The sequence below is a fragment of the Spermophilus citellus genome (assembly GCF_964194105.1).
Source record: "Spermophilus citellus genome assembly, chromosome: 16".
NCBI classification, from domain to species: Eukaryota; Metazoa; Chordata; class Mammalia; order Rodentia; family Sciuridae; genus Spermophilus; species Spermophilus citellus.
In genome coordinates, this window is record NC_138196.1 from 65,319,904 (window position 1) to 65,337,371 (window position 17,468).

The 17,468-nt window shown below is 31.8% G+C and overlaps 1 protein-coding gene across 14 annotated transcripts in view; it reads left to right on the forward strand.

Annotated features, from left to right (window-relative positions):
• Nucleotides 1-17,468, forward strand: part of NEK1 (NIMA related kinase 1) — a 177,736-nt gene that overhangs the window by 25,660 nt on the left and 134,608 nt on the right. For 13 of the 14 annotated variants that reach the window (XM_081269790.1, XM_081269784.1, XM_081269794.1 and 10 more), the window contains 3 exons: nucleotides 909-1,109; nucleotides 4,963-5,023; nucleotides 8,294-8,445. In XM_081269790.1, the coding sequence (XP_081125916.1) occupies nucleotides 909-1,109; nucleotides 4,963-5,023; nucleotides 8,294-8,445 (414 nt within the window). Of the gene's footprint in view, nucleotides 1-908; nucleotides 1,110-4,962; nucleotides 5,024-6,626; nucleotides 6,645-8,293; nucleotides 8,446-17,468 lie in introns of those variants that run through there. The other variant, XM_081269786.1, reaches the window with a different exon arrangement.

The window sequence follows — 17,468 nt, forward strand, 5'->3', positions numbered from 1 at the left end:
GGCACTCAACCATTGAGCCACAATCCCATCCCTTTTTTGTATTTTATGTAGAGGCAGGGTCTCACTGAGTTGCTTAGCACCTCACTTTTGCTGAGGCTGGCTTTGAACTTGCCATCTTCCAGCCTCAGCCTCCTGAGCTGCTGGGATTGCATGCATGTGCCTCTGAACCTGGCTTGTATATTACTCTTAACGTAGCTTGTATTTTATGTTGGAATGTTTGCCATATTGCTGATTCTATAGCTTGGAGCATCACACACAAAATTTATAATAGACACTGACTAATAGGAAAGTAATTAGCAGGTTTATTTGTTATATTTTGCCTAAATACTTTTATATTTAATATCTATTCTAGATATTACAACAGAAGCATAGGAATAAAGGTTTTAAATGAAGACTAAAAGATTGTTGTCCACCCCCTCCTTTGTGGTTCTTTTTTTAAAATAATGTTATTGTATTTTTTAGACCTTTATTTTATTTATTTATTTTTATTTGGTGCTGAGGATTGAACCCAGTGCCTCACATGATAGGCAAGCACTCTACCACTGAGCCACAGCCACATCACCTCCTTTCTAGTTCTTTGACCCTAATTCTCCTACCTCAAAGACATAGTTTTTAATCATCTTGATTATTGTCTAAAATCTCTCATTAATAATTCTATCTCATTTGTTAGCATTTTGAATAAGTAAAAATTACTCTTAGAGTAAATTATAACATTTTGTTTTCTGAAAACTAAGATTAGTTTTGAAATACATTTATAGATATGCAGAAGAACACATGCTGATTAAATTATTTGAAAGAGCTTTATATTTCTATTCTGTTAATAGGAAAAAACTATTTCTCCTTGATGATAATCCCAGTTTCAGTTTCTTTATGTTTCATATATGTTGATTTATTTTGTGGATTTTTAGTTTGAAGCTGGCAATATGAAAAACCTGGTACTGAAGATAATATCTGGATCTTTCCCACCTGTGTCTTTGCATTATTCCTATGATCTCCGCAGTTTGCTCTCTCAGTTATTTAAAAGAAATCCTAGGGATAGACCATCAGTCAACTCCATATTGGAGAAAGGTTTTATAGCCAAGCGCATTGAAAAGTTTCTCTCACCTCAGGTATGTTTTTTTTTTATTTTATAATTAAAATTAAACAATAGGGTTATGGTACTTAGAATCTGCACTTTGTTTTTATGGAAAGCATATCAGAACCTTGGGGAATGAGATGCCTTTTCAAACTTATTGGTGTCATTTTCCTTTTTCCATCTTACATAACTCCATTTCTTTCTCTTTGCTTTCCCAGTTGTACATCATTTCTCTGTTCCTAACTGTAAATTTATCAAACCTTTTTTTGTTTCTCTTTGTAGTGGGATTATAAATATTTCTATATTGTAAGATTGTTAGGAGAATTAAAGATATTACAATAGAATGCTCAATGGTCTAGCACATAAGTGCTCCAAATATTTAATATATATTATATGCCATCTATATATCAATCTGTTATACTATATAAATATATTATCAACATGATTTTATATGGTTAAAATTATATTTTACTTGACAAAAAAATGATTGGAAATGATTGTTCTGTGGGCATTTTTATGTATGTGTATTAGATTATTGACTCATGATTTTTCCTCTCGTATTCAAATATATAAATATTTGTTGAGTTGAACTGAATTTTAATGTGACCAGTTTTATAAATCAGTGTATATCAAATCAGTTAGCATGAGTTACTCATAAAAATGTGATCCTTTGAAATTGGAATTATTTTACTTTTCTTGTTTAATATAACGTTTGTTAATTAAAATAACCAACCTTAAGCAATTTTGTAAATTTGTAGTAAAATCATGGTTGTATAACTTTATATCCTTCTGGCTTAAGAGAACATTCCTGCGAACAAATGCTCCTCAGAAAACAGAGATGTGGATTTCACTATTAATACCAAAAGAATGCATTAGTAAGCAAGAAAGCCAATTAAAATTTGAAAGTTAAAGTTTACTTGTATAGAACATAGCAACAACCTCTGAGATGTGGGTGTCTTATAAGAGTTCTTTGTTATAAGTAACATTTATAGGGACAGTTTTATGATGTAGTGTATTGTTTTGGGGACAGCTACTAGAGAAGAACAGTGACTTCATTTAATCTTGTTAAAAGTTTCTATGCCCCATTCAAGCAATTAGGACACTCAATCCAAGGCCAAAACACTGGAATTCAGTGAGCTAGCAATACAAGGGAAACTATTAAAGCCTGAAATATGCAAAAATCATTGGAGGAATGAGCAGATTATGATTATTAACAAATGGAATTTTTAATGTTACATGTTTAATATATACATTGACCCTCCTCATTGGTATTTAAGTACCTCTTAGATTTCATTTTTCATGAAAACTTACATCTTTTGTTCTTTGAGTTCATTATTTTTTAAATATTTTTTTTTTTTTAAAGAGAGTGAGAGAGGAGAGAGGAGAGAGAGAGAATTTTTAATATTTATTTTTTAGTTCTTGGCGGACACAACATCTTTGTTGGTATGTGGTGCTGAGGATCGAACCCGGGCCGCACGCATGCCAGTCGAGCATGCTACCGCTTGAGCCACATCCCCAGCCCCTCTTTGAGTTCATTTTTTATTTGTTACATTTTACTTGTTCATGTTCAGGAGAGAAAATTTGTGACATTTTCTTTCTTTTTTATACTGGTGATTGAACCCAGAGGTACTCTACTACTGAGCTGCATCTCCAGCCCTTTTTATTTTTTATTTTGAGACGGGGTTTTGCTACACTTCTGAGGGTAGAGTTGAACTTGTGATCTCTTGCCTCAGTCTCCTGAGTAGCTGGAATTATAGGCATGGGCCACTGTGCCCAGTATGTGGTAATTTTTTTAAGGCTGTAATTTTGACACAATTTGTGATTTTACTATAACTTTTGTTTCTAGTATTTTTGTAATGGTTTGTACAGTTTTAACTTTTAATACCTAAATTTTCTCAGTGCCATAAGCCAAGGTTGCTAGGGCCTAGTTCTCAATCTTGTACACCCTGGCATTTCTTCCTGGATGTGACCTGACAAATCGTGGATATAAGTTCTGTCCAGTAGAATACTCTGTGAAGATTAAGCTGTTCCATATATCAGTATTTTCAGACATTATAGCCATTAACCACTTGTGGTTGTTGAGCACGTGAAATGTGGCTGGTGTGATTGAGGGGCTGAGTTTTAAATTACACTTATTTTAAATTTTAATTCAAAAGATAGACATATATAGTGGCTATTGTATTAGCACAACATAAGGATTCCAGAATCTTCTTGGAGTCTATGATTTTATCTCTCAATTCACATGAGCTTGTAACCAAGAGAAAAGACTCATGTTCAGTAAGAAAAATTATTCAATTTTAGAGCAAGGTGGAGATCATAAAACATCCATTTTCATCCATAAAGGAAAAAAAAATGCAGATGTTCAGAAGAGAAAACATTCACATACTTGCTCTATAATACCTGTGAACCACTTTCACCTACACTTATCCTTTACTGTACTGGTTTCTCAAAGTTTAGCACACATCATAATCCCCTGGAGGGGTTTTCCAAGTTCACCCACCACAATCTCTGTTGCAGTAATTCTGAGGTAAAGCTTGAGAATTTGTATAACTAATAGTCCCGATAATACTAATTCTGTTGGTTTGAGACCTATAGGTGATCTTCTTTTTCTTTTTTTATTAATATTTATTTTTTAGTTGAAGTTGGACACACAATACCTTTATTTATTTTTATGTGGTGTGAGGATCGAACTCAGGGCACACACATACTAGGTGAGCGCTCTACCACTGAGCCACAACCCCACAACCCCAGCCCCCTTTAGGTGATCTTTAATGGGAAAGAAAACCATCTTAGGTTATGGTTTTCTGCCAGTTGCAGTCTGGTCCATTGTAGCTATAAGATTATTCTTTCCACTAGGCCTTACTTCTCTTGGAAGAAGAGAAAATTCATTTGTCTTTCCTGTCTTTATCCAGTTTAAAAAAAACAAACAAAAAAAAAATGGAAGCTTATGAAGCTAAATCTTTGTTGGTTTCATAATTTTACACTTAAAAAAAAATTTGGAGTAGAGAGAGAAAATTCCTTTCAGGAAGTGTAAGTGATTTTTTGCTTCTGAAAATGTTTGCACATGATGAGGAACAAGTAATGAAGTGTTTAAAGTAAGGATGAAAAGAGACACTTATGAAATTACGTAAGAGTAGGGCTGGGGTTGTGGTTCAGTGCTAGAGCACTTGCCTAGCATGTGTGAGGCACTAGGTTCAATCAGCACCACATAAATATAAATAAATAAAATAAAGGCACTGTGTCTGTCTACAACTAAAAAAATATTTTGAAAAACATTATGTAAGAATATATATCCAGTAACATTCACAATTTTTGTGTGTGAACTCATTGAATATGCTGAAATGATTCTGAGTGAGTATCTTTAGATAACACATGACTCTTGAAGCATTTTGAAGTAAATGATGGATATGAATGCATATAGACATAGAGATTATTCCAGATAGGTAATTTTGTTTAAGTATTTGCATACGAAGCAAGTAAGTGGTAAATGGTTGTCTAGGTTGTACATTAGATTAGTTTGAGAAGAAACCTCGCTTGGAGAAGTAATAAAAATAAGTTGGTAAGATTGAGGGAGTTGGAGCTGGGGTTGTGGCTCAGCAGTAGAGCGCTTGTCTAGCACATGTGAAGCGCTGGATTTGATCCTCAGCAACACATAAAAAAAATATAAATAAAATAAAGGTATTATGTCCAACTACAACTAAAAAAAATAAAAAGAGGGAGTTAGCTTGAGACTTTTTTGAATGGATTTTTTGGTTTTAATTTGAACAGCTCTTTTGGTAGCATATGACTGAAAAAAAGAAAAACTGTATTGTGATGCATGGATAGGGTCTTTTGGTTTTGGAAATTTAAAATCTTTTTAACTTTTTTTTTTCCTTTCTTAATCTAAGCTTATTGCAGAAGAATTTTGTCTAAAAACATTTTCAAAGTTTGGAGCACAGCCTATAACAGGTAAATGGGCTTTTCATCTGTTTGTGACAATCAAGCCTAATTATATTAGAAATGTATGTAGACATATAGATGAAAAGAAAGAATAAAATGGGATGATTGTAGGCTAAATTTAAGCTAGAAGAAATATGCCTTAAAATTGCTTACAATATATGGCACTGTACAATACTTTTTGATAAATTAATTAAAAATTGTTTCTTATCTGTCTTATTTAAATGTATCCTGGCTTGAAGGCTGGGGTTGTGGCTCAGTGGAAGAACACTTGCCTAGCATGTGTGAGGCTCTGGGTTCAATTCTCAGTACCACATTACAAATAAATAAAATAAAGGACCATCAACAACTAAAAAATGTTTAAAAATTAAACCTGGCTTGCAATTTTATATATTTGTCAAATGCTCTGCTAAGAACATTGTTATAGAATGTTATAGACTATCCAGTATAGGTATAGATCTTTGTGTAAGTTATTTTTCTTTAAATACTTCATATTCTAAAATTTTCTTAAATTATATGAATTTATTAAGCATAGGTTTTCTTTTAAGTGGGACTACTGGCATTAAATTTGTAGAATTGCCTATGTGGTTATTAACTATACCTATACCTATATAAATGCATGGATATACATAAACATACACACATATACTCACACACACACACATTTGTGTGAGAAGGAAACTATTTTTCCTGCATAGAATCAGAATAGATTTCTAAAATCATTGAAAGGTGTGATTTCTAAAATCATTGAAAGGTTATGTAAGGTGTGAGGAATATATTTTTTTGAGTTTGGATAGATTAATACATATAACTATCATAACATGAGTCCATATAGAATGGAAATGGCATGGCAGTTTGTTCTCAGGAAGACCAGCTGTATTTTTTTTTTTAAATGTGATACTGGAAATACGTGGCCTCATGGCATGCTAGGCAAGTGTCCTGCCCCTCACCTGTACCCACAACTCCACTTAGCTCCTTTTAATGACCCTTAAACTCATTCTCTCATTGTATAGTGTGTAGGTCCCTAAGAAATAACTCACTCCACACAGAATTTCACAAGAGACTAAGAATAACAGAATTGGCATGATCTCTCCTAGCAGTCAAGCTTCATAAGTCAAATCTTAATTAAAAAGCTCTTTGTCAAAAGCTGAAAACACCCAACATCAGTCAATACATTCTTTCCATGTGGATAAATCTATGTAGGAATTCGAAAGAGAAAGTCATTTGTTTTAAGAGCATTTGAAAGAAGGAATTGTTCAATAGTATGGGGCTAAAATAAGGTGGTATTGCTAATGGGTTTATAAATATTTTTATGGACTCCAGCCTCTACATTGTTTCTTGCTAGAGGCAACCTTGATACTAAACCTGAGAAGTACTCAAAAATCAGATAAATATTTCTCCCTCTTCTCTGGAACGGGGTTGGGAACTATTCATATCTGTATCTTGGGAATCATCATTTTTATGCATTTGTGCCTACAGTCGCTTTTCTGGCACACACATTTTTGTGGTTATTTTAGTACAATTAGCCAAGTTACAGTATTGTGACTTTGTATATCTGTGTTCTAATTCAATCGTAGGTTGAATCTCTTAATTTGATCATGTGGTTGAATTTCTCACACTTACTAGTTTCCAGGTCAGTGTATGTAATTATATAATTTGAAAACCTTACCCATCACACTGTGTAACACATCATCAACATAAATTATTTCTGAGTCTCTAACATGCCAACCAAATTGCTAACATTTTTTTTGTTTTTAAAAGAGTTTACTAAATTATATGGATATGTATTCATTATTAAAATGTTAAAGAAAAAAATACACCAATTTTAACACACACTGTTATTTGATATATTTTTCTGTGATGACATATTCATAATGACTTTGAATTAGAATTATGTTATAAACAAAGTTTTGTTTATTTTAATTCACATTATTATGATGAACACTTTCTATTTCTTTGAAGATCTGAGTTTAATGGTAGTATTTTATTGTAAACTACCAGTTAAATTTTTTTCTCCTTTCACCTCCTAAAAAGGAAGAATACTTGTTGGAAAAGATTGATTTAAATTGATTTAGCACATGATAAAATCCTGAGCTAGAGAGTGGGCTGGAAGAGGAAGAAAGAAAGCAAGCTCCTACTCAGGCTGAGGGGGAGTTTGAGCACAGAGGTACCTTGGCAGATGTGGAAAATAGAAGAGGAAAGAGGGTTTGGGTAAGGGTGATGTAGCTCATACTCTTTGAATTCATTTACTATCCTTGAGAGATGTGAATAAATAGTAGAATTTCCTTTGAATTTCTTTACTTTTCTTCAACTTATTGTTCTTAGACCGAATCTCATCTTGGCTTCAATGAGGATTAAATATATAATGCTGTAAGGTTTATTTTCTTGCATAAATTTTTATGTTTCTCTAATTACTTCTTTAAAGTCAGTTTATAAACAGTGGTTGTGATATAGATTTGTCCTCCAGAAAGTTTGGCTAATTTATTTATTTTTTACCAACAATGTATAAAGATACCTATCTTGTGGTGCCTTAAGCTAATGAAAGTTTTAAGGTGTTTGTTCTTCCAGGTGTAAACATTATTCAGACCATATATGAAGGGGAGAAAATTGCTCATAGTGATGGAATTAATGTTTACCAGTTGCTCTTGAATTTTATGATTTGATTTTTTAATATAATTATTATTTTTTTTTTGAGGGACTGGGAGGTGGCACTCTCCCCACTGAGCTACATTTCTAACTCTTTTTATCTTTTTTTTTATTTTGAGACAAGATCTCATGAAATTGCCCAGGCTAGTTTTGAATTTCGATTCACCTGCCTCAGTAGCTGAGTAGCTGGAATTCTAGGAATATATCACTTTGCTTGGCTTTAAAGTAATTTATAAAAAAAATAAATAAAATTTGTTTTGAGCAGTTTTATTGATGTAGAATTCATATACCATAAACTTTACCCATTTAGAATTTACAATTTATTGGGCTTTCTTTCTTTCTTTCTTTTTTTTTTAATGTATTCACAGATACGTACAACCCTCCTACCCCCAGTCAATTTTAGGGTTTTTTTTTATATATATATGAGGAATTTCAGCATCTTAGGGGAGTTTGGCTCTTTGCTTCTTTCCAAAGGTGGATTTAGTGTAAAATAGTTGTCATTGATATATGCTCAGGAATAAATAAGGTATTTTATAGAAAGTTTCAAATGCTGTAATTGAGAAAGTGAAAAAGTGCCATCTTGAAAATTTTTAATTAAAAATTTAATATAAAAATTCTTTATGTCTTTTTATGTAGCTAAAAGGCCAACTTCAGGACAAAGCTTGGTTTCTGTTATGCCTGCTCAGAAAATCACAAAGCCTGCTGCTAAATATGGAATACCTTTAACATATAAGAAACATGGAGATAAAAAATTACTTGAAAAGAAACCACTTCAAAAATATAAACAGGTATGATCATGTTACAAACTCTGATTAGCAACAAATCAGTTTGGTCTTATAGTAGCTCAGTTGAGTTATCTATGGGATTGTTTTTATTAATTATCAAGGAACATTACTGTTCTCCACTGTACTAGTCTTCTAATACTAAGGAGTCTTATAGAAGTCTTGCAGAAACTTTTAATAGATATATTAAGAAACTAGTTCGTGCAGTAAAAATAAAGTGATGTTATAAATGTAATCACTTTTGAATGACTTGAGTTGAACCATTTGGTTTGTACATGAAAGAAGTAAATATCTGTGATATACTTGATAAACATCTGGGGAAATTTTGTAAATGATTACTCACAAATTAAATCATAGAGCTGGAAGGAATATAGTCATACAGTCTACTCTATCATATTTCAGATGAAAACATTTAAGTTACATGTGCAAGAACCCAGTGTCAGTTGTAGAAAATTTAATGTTTTTTACATGTCAGTATTGTGTGCTGTGATATATGGGACCTGTTTGGGACTACGTATACATACACACACCTATCTGTATATATTTGTAGGAACAAGTTAAACTTCATAGTCAGAATAATCCATCACTTTGGTAAAAATCTGTCACAAAATAATTCCAAATGATTACTGTAAATGAGTCTTCAAATAAGTTATAGAAGTCAGGATGGAGTCAGGAGACAAAAATTACACAGTGATTTGAACAGAGAAAATTAAAATATTTATTAACTATTTTTAGGGAAGTAACTTTTAAAGGGATAATTTTTTTCTGTGGTTGCATTACATATTGTTGAAATGAAATAATTTATGTTGGTTGTATTCTTACAAATGTCCTTTTAAAAATATTCAGGTCCTGGATCCTAAATTCCTTGGAATATGTTCTTCTAAATAGAGTTCAGTAAAATGTGTGTTCAAAGTAAATTTATTTCATGGTTAATTTTTGAGATATATAGTTTTTACAGTTGAAATCCATCTTAAGATTTGGAATATACTCATGTATAATATCTGCCCTCCCAGGGAAGAAAACTACTATTGGTGAGGGCCAGAGAATGCCATTATCAATGAGGAATACATACTTTGTTGAACTCTAGAAATAGAGTTATCTTATCTCTAGATGGCCATGTATTAGTCTGAGAGAATTTAGAGATTAGAGATGAATGGATAAAAAAAAATGTGGCATTTATACACAATGGAGTATTACTCTGCATTAAAAAATGACAAAATCATAGAATTTGGAGGGAAATGGATGGCATTAGAGCAGATTATGCTAAGTGAAGCTAGCCAATCCCTAAAAAACAAAGGCCAAATGTCTTCTTTGATATAAGGGGAGTAACGAAGGACAGAGTAGGGACAAAGAGCATGAGAAGAAGATTAACATTAAACAGGGATGAGAGGTGTGAGGGAAAGGGAGAGAGAAGGGAAATTGCATGGAAATGGAAGGTGATCCTCAGGGTTATACAAAATTACATACAAGAGGAAGTGAGGGGTAAGGGAAGAATAATACAAGTGGAAGAAAAGATTTACAGTATAGGGGGTAGAGAGAGTAGAGGGGAGGGGAGGGGAGGGGAGGGGGGATAGTAGAGGATAGGAAAGGCAGCAGAATACAACAGACACTAGAATGGCAATGTGTAAATCAATGGAAGTGTAAATGATGTGATTCAGCAATCTGTATACGGGGTAAAAATGGGAGTTCATAACCCACTTGAATCAAACTGTGAAATATGATATATCAAGAACTATGTAATGTTTTGAACGACCAACAATAAAAAAAGAAAAAAATAAATAAATTATACGATACTGATTCTTTAAAAAAGTAACATGCTATGTTTTATTTATTTAAATTAACAAATAAAAATCATAGACATTCATCATGTATACTATGATGTTTTAAAATATGTGCACATTATGCAATGGTTAAATCAAGTTAAGTGATAAAAAAAAAAGAACTTAGAGATTAGAATCTTGGTGAGCTGAACTAATGATATAATAGAAGGTTCATCACCTTTGAGTAGAAATTATATATTTGTAGTCAAATATATAATTTCTGGGGCTGGGGTTATAGTTCAGCGGTAGAGCGCTTGCCTCGCACATGTGAGGGCACTGGGTTCCATCCTCAGCCACAAAAAAAAAAAAAATAAATGAAAAATAAATAAAGTAAAGATATTTTGTCCATCTTAAAAATAGATATATAGGGCTGGGGATGTGCCTCAAGCAGTAGCGTGCTCGCCTGGCATGCGTGCGGCCCGGGTTAGATCCTCAGCGCCACATACAAACAAGGATGTTGTGTCTGCCGAAAACTAAAAAATAAATATAAAAAAAAAATCTCTCTCTTTAAAAAAAAAATAGATATATAATTGTTTTTGTCATGTATCTTTTAGAATCATATAATGTTATTTTTCTTAATGTTTCCCTCATTTTCAATTAATATTTATTTATTATACAAGAACAGCATGCTATGGAATTTTGAGATTCCATTTCCTAATGTTCTGCATAGTTGATGCCATCTATCAAATATTCTGAATAATAGACAAGTGATTCAGATGATAGTTACAAATGCTTGGGCTTCAGGAGAAGTCATTGGTCTCAAGCTTTTTTAGGAAGATAAGCATTATTTTCTTAACCCTGACCATTGAAAACTAAATAGTATTAGTACTTGGAATATTGTATAGCTTATGTTAAGAACACTTAAAACTAAATTTCTTTGTACAATAATGTGAATGTACTTAATTCCACAGTATTGAATCTTAAAAATAGTTAGAATGGTAAGTGTGGTTATATATTTTACCACAATGAAAAAAATAGAAAAAAATAAAGGAAAATAAACAGGAAAAAAAACCAAAAAAACATAACATAAATGTATGAAGAAAATTTCAAATATCCTAACAGTTAAAAGAATTAAACAGGGTTGGGGGGAACAGTTACCAAATTTCTAAAGTATTTTAAGTATGATTCTTAAGGTTTTTTTCCTTGATTGTTACAGGATTTGTATTTGTTTAGAAGACTTCTTTTTCCCCCAGCAATTACAAAATATCTTTTAAATTTAGATTTACAAGACTTTCTGGAATTTTTAAATTTTTAGGTTGGAAATGGGGAATTTTTTTTTTTTTTTGGAAATGGGAAATTTATAAGGAAAACCATAACCACTTAATCAAAAGATGTATTTTGTTGCATTACTCAGCATTTCATCAAAATATTTGCGTATCAGAAGACTTTCTTTGCTTTAGTTCCTCTAATCACAGCTTGTTTTTTAATTAACAGCTAAAACAAGAGTGGTTATTAAGCCACCAGAGGGAGCTCCATGAATACATTTCAGTACTTTGGTTCTGATTTTTAAGTGTAGATGTTTTATGTTATTATATTTTTTCTTCAGTGTATAAATAGTGTTCTGAAAACACCTACATGATCTCAGAGGAACAGTGTGGCATTTTTATTTTCAGATTACTTGAATGTTTTATATGTAAAAAAAGATGAAAATGTCTACCTTCATGTAACTTACATGAAGGTAGACATATCTTATATCTTATATCTTAGGTAAGCCTTTTCTTCTAGTCCCATACTAGTATAAAATCTAGTCATTTATACCAAATTGCTGTATTATTCAAATTCATACTTTTTAATTATTTGGTTAAATATTGTATCTGTGATTCACAAATATACTGGTGCTAAATTGGCTGCATGAAGTAACCTTTAGAACTTGTCAAAATATATAATGTAGAGCTCTGAGTCCAAAAATTATGACTCAGAAAGTCTTAGAAATCATGTATTTTTTATTGTGTTGTTTGTTGATTTGGGTTTTTTTTTTTTGTGTGTGTGTGTGTGTGTGTGTGCGCTTATGCACACGTGCATACCCAGTATATAAACCCAAGGGCACTCTACCACTAAGCTATATCCCCAGACCATTTTATTTTATTTGTTTTATAACAGAGTCTTGCCAAGTCACCCAGGCAACTTTTAATCCTTTGAACTTTCAATCCTCTTTCATCAGCCTGCTAAGTTATTTATTGGATTACAGTGTATCCAGCAGATATGTATTTTTAAAAAAGATTTATTGAGATATATTTCACATACTGTATAATTCACCCACTAACAGTTTGCAGTTAAATGATTTGTGGCATATTCCCAGATTTAGGTAGCCATTTTTTCCAATTTTAGCACATACCAATCTCCTCCCAAAAGAAATTCTCTCATTAGCAGTTACTAATGGGAGAAGGACTCCTGCCACAACCCTAGGCAATCACTAATCTATTTTCTGTCTCTACATATTTGCTTATTCTGATTCTTCCATATAAATGAAATAGTATAATAGGTGGTCTTTTATGCTGGCTTCTCTTAGTCAGCATAGTATTTATAGGTTTATCCATGTTTTAGCATGTGTCACTGTTTTATTTCTTTTTGCCAAATAATATTTATTTGCGTGGAATATTTATACTATATATTTTCTTTCTACAGAAGATGATTATGTAAGAGATTTTGGAGTTTATAGAATAAATATATATATCTACTTTGTGTACAACAAGGGACTTGAAAAATTGTGTTCTATATATGTACTATGAATTGAAATGCATTCTACTATCATATATAACAAATTAGAATAAGTAAATAAATTTAAAATAAAAAATAAAAAGAAAAGAAATAAACCTATATAAAATATAATATTTCAAAGCATTTGCTGACACTTAAGTGTTTTAAGGTAATGAGTACAGTGTGCAGTGCCACAGTTGTGGCCAGTGATGCTATATAATTATTTGTGTTTACCTAAATCTGAAATTTACCAAAATCAAGATAATCAGTTATATATTGTTTTTAAAAGACAACCAAATTGTTTTTGAGTATTCATATCAACAAAGGAGGAAAATCAGAAAACCGTGGAAGTTGAAAACCATGATTATTATTAGAACCTAATAGCATTTCTAACAATGAAAATCAACTTTAGTGCTCTGATTATGGCATTGTTTTATAAATATATATATATATATGTGTGTGTGTGTGTGTGTGTGTGTGTGTTTAACAAAGTTCCTGGGTAACACTTGTTACCATTTTACTACCCCCCTACCTTTGATGCTGGGGTTTGAACACAGGGTCTCACATATGCTAGGCCAACGCACTACCACTGATCTATACCCCTACTCCCCGTATCCACTAATTTAAATTCTTTATACATAGAACATGCCTGAAAATGTTAACTGAGTCTTTAAAATATTATGAAGAGCATTATCTACAATTTTTATTTCTTGTGTTTCAAAAATAGTGTCTCCAGAGGTCTCATAACTATTTTAAAAGTGGGGGTTTCTATCCACTAATTGTGACAAAATCATTTTAGTGAATAAAGTGTAGTGACCTTTTTATGAAACTTTGGACATGTGTATACATGTGCATACACTTCTTCTCTAGGTTCAGGTGGGAACATATTTCTTACTGTGGGTTGCTTTTAGAAAAAGTTTGATAGCCACTATTTAAATCTTTGAGCACGCGTTTAATCAATTCTAGTGTCTTTTTCTGGGTTAAGTGGTAAGGTACATGGTTAGTTTAAATGGAAGTTGAATTGAAATAACTAGTCAAAATTGGAGGTTAGGAGTTAGGGACTAGTAATACAGTGAGCGTGTGTGATATGATGGTTCTGGCGACTCACTGCTTGGATTATTTTGTCAGGAAGTCATGAGAGTGGAATCAAGTTTTTTTTTTTTTTAAAGAGAGAGAGAGAGAGAGAGAGAGAGAGAGAGAGAGAGAGAGAGAGAGAGAGAGAGAGAATTTTAATATTTATTTTTTAGTTCTCGGTGGACACAACATCTTTGTTTGTATGTGGTGCTGAGGATTGAACCCGGGCCGCACGCATGCCAAGCGAGCGCGCTACTGCTTGAGCCACATCCCCAGCCCCTGGAATCAAGTTTTAAACTTAGTACTATTTATCACATTTTAGCTTTGAGGCAAAATATTGTAACAGTAAAATAGATTGGTTTATGGTGGTCATTTAGTAAAAATGCCAAAGCATATTAGAATCATTCTCTTTTTATAAGTTTAGGAACCAACTAGATGGTTTTATATATTTTATTATTTTCTTATAAGTAAATAATACTGGACTCATTAAATAATATATTCATTTGAAGCCAAATAATTTCATTTCATAAAAGGGAAATACAGTCAACCCTTGGTATATCTTCTGAGGATTGGTTTCAAGACTCCCTGCAAATACCCAAATCCACACATATTTAAGTCCTTCTTGAATGTAAAATGACATAGGGTTAGTTTATAACATCTATACATTCTTCCATGTATTTTTAATTATTTCTAGATTACTTATAATACCTAATACAATGCAAGTGCTGATGTAAATAGTTGTATACTGTATTGTGTAGGGAATAATAACAAGAAAAAACAGTCTGGGCATGTTCAGTATAAATACATTGAAAAAAATACTTTGGATCTATAAATGTGCAGATATGGAACCCACAAATGTAGAAAATGCACTATGTACCATTTACATTATCTATCATGCTTTCCTTTTGAACAGAAACTTTAAATATCTTTTTGAATTTTTTTCACTACTAGTAAACTTTTGTGCCTTTGTAGGATTTTGTTTAGTTTTTTCGTATAAGGAATTGAACTCAGGGTGCTTTACTACTGAGTCACGTCCCCAGCCCTTTTTATTTTTTATTTTGAGACCAGGTCTCGCTAATTTGCTTAGAGCCTCACTAAGTTGCTGAGGCTGGCTTCAAATTTGTGATCCTAAGGCAGGAGGCTGCCTTAGCCTCCCATGCTGCCAGGATTACAGGTATACGTCACCACACCTGGCTCTAGTTATTCTTTATATATTGTGAGCAATATAATTTAACAGCTATAGTTTCAAAATTAACCTTATTAATTTTTTAAAGAGAGAGAGAATTTTTTAATATTTATTTTTTAGTTTTCAGTGGACACAACATCTTTGTTTTATTTTTATGTGGTGCTGAGGATTGAATCTAGTGCCCCGCACATGCCAGGTGAGCGTGTTACCGCTTGAGCTACATCCCCAGCCCAACCTTATTAATTTTTAATGTATAGGTGTCATTTTTATTTTGTAAGGGTCTGAATTGCTTTTCAGATTTTTAGTGCCTACCTATGTTGGTCATTCTAAAAAATTTAGAAAACTCAAACAATGAATAGTGTTTAAAATTACTTTTTCATAACATTGACATTTGCTAAAATGTAGCTGCTATTGAAACAGAGTTGTTACTGCATGATTTAATCAAATGCTGAATTGTTTGAATAATAATATAAATGACCATGAAGAATTTTTTATACAAAGTAATTTTTTAAAGTAGCATCTGGGTGCTGGGGTCAAGTGCAATAGTAGAGAACTTGCCTAGCATGTGTTTGAACACTGTGTTCAATTCTCAGCACCACATATAAAAATAAATATTTATTTAAAACTAAAAATATACATATGAATAGCATAAAAATATATATGAATAGCATCTGCTTTCCTTTGTATTGAAACCCAACACAGACAAAAAAATATATACAGTATTCTTCTAGAATATCATTTATTCTATAGCTGAGAAATGTGAGATGGACTTATGATAACTTAAATTTTTTATAAATAATTTTATCTTATTTGGTATGTAGAAAATTATATTTTAAATTTTTGGAAAAATGGATTATGCATTAATCTAATCTAATGCATTAATCTAATGACTTAACCTTGATCACAAAATTGGGTAGTTAACAGAATAAAAAGAAAAGAAAATCATAGGTCTATTATACTTCTGAGCACACATTAAAAAATCCTAAAAAAGAATTAAAAATGACAACTAAAATCAAGCAAATTATCCAGAGAATAATGATTATAAAGTAGGACTCATTTCAGAAATACAAGAATGGATCAACAGTAGAAAACTTGATTATTAGAATTTTACTGCATTAGCAGATTAGAGGAGAAAACTTTATAAAAATCACCTCAGTACAATCTAAAAATTTAGTAAATTTAACACTAATCTTTGTTTTTAAAAATTCTTCGATTCAAAAGGTAGAAGACAAAGCTCTTAAGCTAATACAGTGTTACAAACACACGCACACAGCTATCTACCAAAGGCATTATACATAATGATGAAAAATTGGAAACATTAAAGTCAGGAATAAGTCATGGGTGTTTATTATCATTGGCATCATTAAATGTTTTGCCAGGTCCTAGTCAAGGAAATTAAAAGGAAAAATTGGAAACATAAATATTGGAAAAGAAGAGAAAACATACATTATTTACTGGTAATATGATTGCCATCTAGATATTCTAATGAAACAGCAGACAACTATATTAATGAATTCAATAAAGTAGTTGGGTAGAAGATCAACATTTAAAAATGAATAATTGGCTAGAAAATGAAGTGGAAATAAATAGTAACCCCCATTTCAAAGTTCAGAATAGATCTTACAAGAAAGGTACAAGATAATTGTGAAAGAAAAGAATCTATATCAATAAACTGTATGTCAATGAAGAAAATAAATGTGGATTCAAACAATACAGGGCAAATCTTAAAAGCAATATTGATCAAAAGAAGAAAAAGCTGAAATAATATGTATTATACGAATCCATTTTTATAAAACAAAAAACTAGTTTTTTTAGTCAGGCTTAAAATAATAACAGAAACCAAGAGAATGGTAATAACAGAAGTCATAGTGGCAGCTACCTCAGTAGGAAAGGTAGGGGGTTTGGAAGGGTACTTGGAGGACTTCAGTTTTGTCAGTATTCTGTTTCTTATCTTGGGTGATGATTACATGGGTATTTCCTTTGTATTAATTAAATCTCTGTCTTTTATCTGCTTTTCTATGGGTGGTTTTATATCACAGTGTAAAAAAAAAGAGGAATGAAAAAGAGAAGATGGATAAGTGAACAGAACAGAAAATTCCAGAAACTAATATGTATTTGTGGTGATTGTGTGTGTGTGTTTATCATATGATAAAATAGGCCTTTCAAACTAGTGGGGAAAAAGATTTCTCTATAAGTTGTTGAGATTATTGGATTTTTGAAGGAAAAAAAAGATTTCTATTCATTTCATTATC